At 30.8% G+C, this 4,214-nt stretch overlaps 1 protein-coding gene across 1 annotated transcript in view; it reads right to left on the bottom strand.

Annotated features, from left to right (window-relative positions):
• The window catches only part of LOC107648521 (probable WRKY transcription factor 40), a 2,795-nt gene extending 1,075 nt beyond the window's left edge, over positions 1 to 1,720 (bottom strand). The window contains exons 1-3 of the mRNA XM_016352351.2: positions 1,337 to 1,720; positions 656 to 922; positions 97 to 213 (exon numbers count right to left, since the gene is read on the bottom strand). Of these exons, the coding sequence (XP_016207837.1) occupies positions 97 to 213; positions 656 to 922; positions 1,337 to 1,348 (396 nt within the window). The 5' untranslated portion in view covers positions 1,349 to 1,720. The remainder of the gene's footprint in view (positions 1 to 96; positions 214 to 655; positions 923 to 1,336) is intronic.

The raw sequence follows: 4,214 nt of genomic DNA, 5'->3' as shown, positions 1-4,214 counted from the left end.
ATAAAAAATAATATAATATATATTAACTAAAATCGGTTAAGATTATCATAACATTGGTATTTCGAGTACATTTAAAAACTTTTCTATATTATATACCTTCTTCTTGGCTGGGCAACTAGGGGCCATGGAACACCTGAAGTAGGCTCTTGGTGAAACATTGTCTTTGGTAACCTTCTGTCCATACTTCCTCCATTGGTATCCATCTCTTATCATCTAATATCACCAAAGGGAATTCCAAATTTATTAATAAACCTTGTGAAACTTTAGGGTAAAAACTTGAGTTTTAATGAATAATTTGATATAACAATGCTCTGCACCCACCAAATAACGGTTACTTTAATGATTAGTATATCAAAAAAATAATGTATCTAAATATAAAATATGTCTAAATATATCAATTTTTGTAAGTGTCAGCAAGGTAGGTTTCTTTGTAGAATTGTAGGATATAGTAAATGAACTAATATGAATTTAATTTTGATGTATTTTTAGAGTAAAACAATTTTATACGTGTATCCAATCACATAATATTACATCATCAAAAGTATGAATGTGATTGTTGTACATTGTGTAAAACATTTTACATCAAAATTAAACTTAACAACAACAACAATAACAACAACAATAACAACCGGGGCATGTATACTAAATTACTAACCAAAGTATCATCCTTGGGGTTGATTCTGACAAAGATTTGCAATGGCCTTTTAGCTGTCGGAAACTCTAGTAGTCTTGGTCTCTTGCAATTTGTTGAGTCAACAATAGGCATTGAATTATTGAAGCCTATTATTTGCTCCGATTCCTTGTTTATATCTTGAATTTGGGATTGAAGGCTTTTGAATTTGTTGCTTAGAACCTCAAACATCAATCTTAGAGCACTATTCTCCTCTTTCACACGTTGCAATTCCACTTGAAGAGCTTCCACCTAAATGAAATTAAATGAATTGAACATGGTTAATTAATTGCGTATATTTTCATATTTCTTAATGATATTCATATATAGGAGTTTCATGTTTTAATGTTTATTATTAATATTATTTGCTTCTGCATAATTAATTAACCCAGAAAAGCAAAACAAGAACAATAATCTTAACAGAAACTGTATATGTTGTTTAAAGTACATTGGGAATAGTGGACTATATAATCTCAACAAACTTTTGCTTATAATCCGTTACATTATCCAAGGATTTTGATGATACATGATATACGTAATGGTATCGTTTGATTCATATAGCCGATTCTATATAGTGGGATAAAATTTTATTGTTATTATTGTAAGAAAAAAGAAAAAGAAGATGAATAAGAAGCAAAACCAAATTAAGGAACCCAGATGTTTTACCTTTTCATCCATTATTGTGATATAGTAGGTTGAAGTTGAAGTTGAACAGCCTTCAATTACTCACAACTCAGTGATGAATTGATCTATCTATATATGAATCATATAATAAGAACATATATTCTAATAGTAATTGTGTATGTTCCACAAAAAAGGTGATATAATAATAATAAATATATAAAGAATTGGGTACGTAGTTGAAGAGTAAGATGATAGAAATTCAATTCCTTTATATACGTGGCTACTCTTCAATAGTGTCTATAATAATTGTTCTGGACCAAATACAATGAAAGCTAATGGCAAAGTATGTAGAATCTTCTCTCTTAATTCTAACAAGTAGTAAAATTGTTCAATTCAACTCCATGTGTTAGAAAAAAATTCTAAGAGAGTTGGAATATATATAAACAATAGTATATAAGAAAGAATAAATTCTTTGAACAGTTGAAAGATGGGGACAATATTTTCCACAAATATTAGAGCGTATGCACCATGATGTCACCACCAATTACATAAGCATTGGGTTTTAGATGAGACACAAAGTTTTGTTTTTTCTTTGGTGAAAATGTCACCACCAACCAACGTGTTCTTTGGATCATAAAAAGCCAAGGTTTAAAATTTGTTAAAATCGAAGAAAGTGTTAAAGTGATAAAATAATAAAATTAATTATTTTTAAATTAAAATAATTATTTTAATTATTTTAATTTAAAAATAATTAATTTTATTATTTTATTAATTTTTTATTTTAAAGTATTTAAATTCAGATGTAATGGACTTTACCATTAAAGTCTTTGATTATTTATTAGTTTATTTTTAATTTTGATTTCCCATAGAATAGAGACAAGAAAACAAGAAAGTAAGATGCCATACACATCTAAGAAAGTGGGTCCCACCAGAAAATAGCGACCCCGCGTGGCGCGTGGGATGGAGGCGGCGAATGGCTGGATGGGATGCATAGGAATTTTTCTTCCTAAAAATTGTTAGAATTTTTTTTACACGTGGTTTTAACGGAAAAACAAAGGAAGCTAATTATTTTTTTTATAATAATATTCACAAATATTTAGAATATTATGGTTTTCTTTTCTATTTTGCATCATCATCATCAAGTTTTCATAGCTATGTATGTAAGAGTAATTAAGACTATGCTTTTTCAATTAAATCGCAGAAGAAATACAATCTGAGAAGATATACATTCTCTATTAGTATTTTTGACAAAATTAAAAGTGATAATAATATTAAGTCACTTATAAATGTTTTGGGACATAAGGCGAAAAAACACTAGCTAGTGTTTATAACAAATATTAAATAGAGTTCTGTTACATTCAAATAATTTTATATTTAAGTTTATTTAAGTCCTTTAGTTTACGTTGCAGGACTTCGTCGTCTTTTTTTTTTCTTTTTCTTCCTCCTTCTCCTTCTTTTTTTTTCTTTTTCTTCATTTTTTTTATTATCGTCATCGTCACCACCACCATACCCATATATATTTTTTGGTAGTACACATGTCTAGTAATTATTTTTTTTCTACTTGAAGTTTAACTAGAAACAATGGATAAATCTTGGATTGCTAAGCCACGAAACTCAAATGAATATATAGTCGGTCTAAAAAACTTCTTGGATTTTGCATTTCAACATGGAGCAATTGAGAATAGTAAGATAATATGTCCGTGTCCAAGTTGTGGGTTTCACAAATGGCATGCTCGAAAAGATGTTAGAGAGGAAGGGAGAAAATGACAAAATGGTGCATCCAAGGGATGGTGAGGCATGGAAGACTTTTGATTTGACACACAGAGAGTTTGGATTACAACCTAGAAATGTTCGCTTAGGACTTGTTAGTGATGGTTTCAATCCTTATAGATCAATGAGTTCTACTCATAGCATTTGGCCTATATTTCTAATTCCATATAATCTTCCTCCTTGGATGTGTATGAAACATACTTCCTTTATCCTGTCAATGGTTATACCTGGCAAGCATAGTCTCGGAAATAATATAGACATATATCTTAAACCACTTGTCAGAGAGTTAAAAGAATTATGGGATGAGGGTATGGAAATTTATGATGCATCAGAACATAAAATGTTTAAGATTCATGCAGCTCTTATATGGACAGTTAGTGATTTTCCTGGCCTAAGCATGCTCTCCGGATGGAACACATATACTGGTTTGGCTTGCCCAACTTGTAATTTTGATGCAAAACCTTGTTATCTTAATCATAGCAAAAAATGGTGTTATATAGGTCATCGACGTTTTCTTGGTAGACAACATCGATTCAGGTTAAGTAGAGTTCGTTTTGATGGACACACAGAAGAACGTGATCTCCCGGCTAAATTATCAGGATCTGAAATTCTGGCACAAGTAGAAAATCTTGATGTTACATTCGGGAAGAAAGAAAAGTTGAACAAGAAAGGAAAAAGAGGTAGGCAAGCAACTATGCAGTGGAGAAAGAGAAGCATCTTTTTTGAACTTCCATATTGGAAAACCAACTTGTTGCGTCATAACCTTGACTTTATGCACATTGAGAAAAATGTATGCGATAATATTTTGTATACTTTGCTCAATGAGAAATCTAAAGCAAAAGATAATCTCAATGTCCGAAAAGATCTACAAGACATGGGGATAAGGCGTGATCTTTGGCCAGATGATAATGGAAAATATCACCTTGCTTTGTATTCACTAACACGAGATGCTAAAAAGGTCTTTCTTGTAACTTTGAAGAATGTTAGGGTGCCTGATGGTTACTCAAGTAATATATCTCGATGTATTGATGAGGCACAACAAAAAATCATTGGACTTAAAAGTCATGACTGTCATATTTTGATTGAGCAATTGCTTCCACTAGCAATCTGTAATGTGCTACCAAACCAAGTTACCTCAGTTTTGATTGAG

Source organism: Arachis ipaensis, chromosome B06 (genome assembly GCF_000816755.2).
Source record: "Arachis ipaensis cultivar K30076 chromosome B06, Araip1.1, whole genome shotgun sequence".
NCBI lineage: Eukaryota > Viridiplantae > Streptophyta > Magnoliopsida > Fabales > Fabaceae > Arachis > Arachis ipaensis.
The sequence above is the reverse complement of the archived record's forward strand: the minus strand, read 5'-3'. Positions and strand labels throughout refer to the sequence as shown.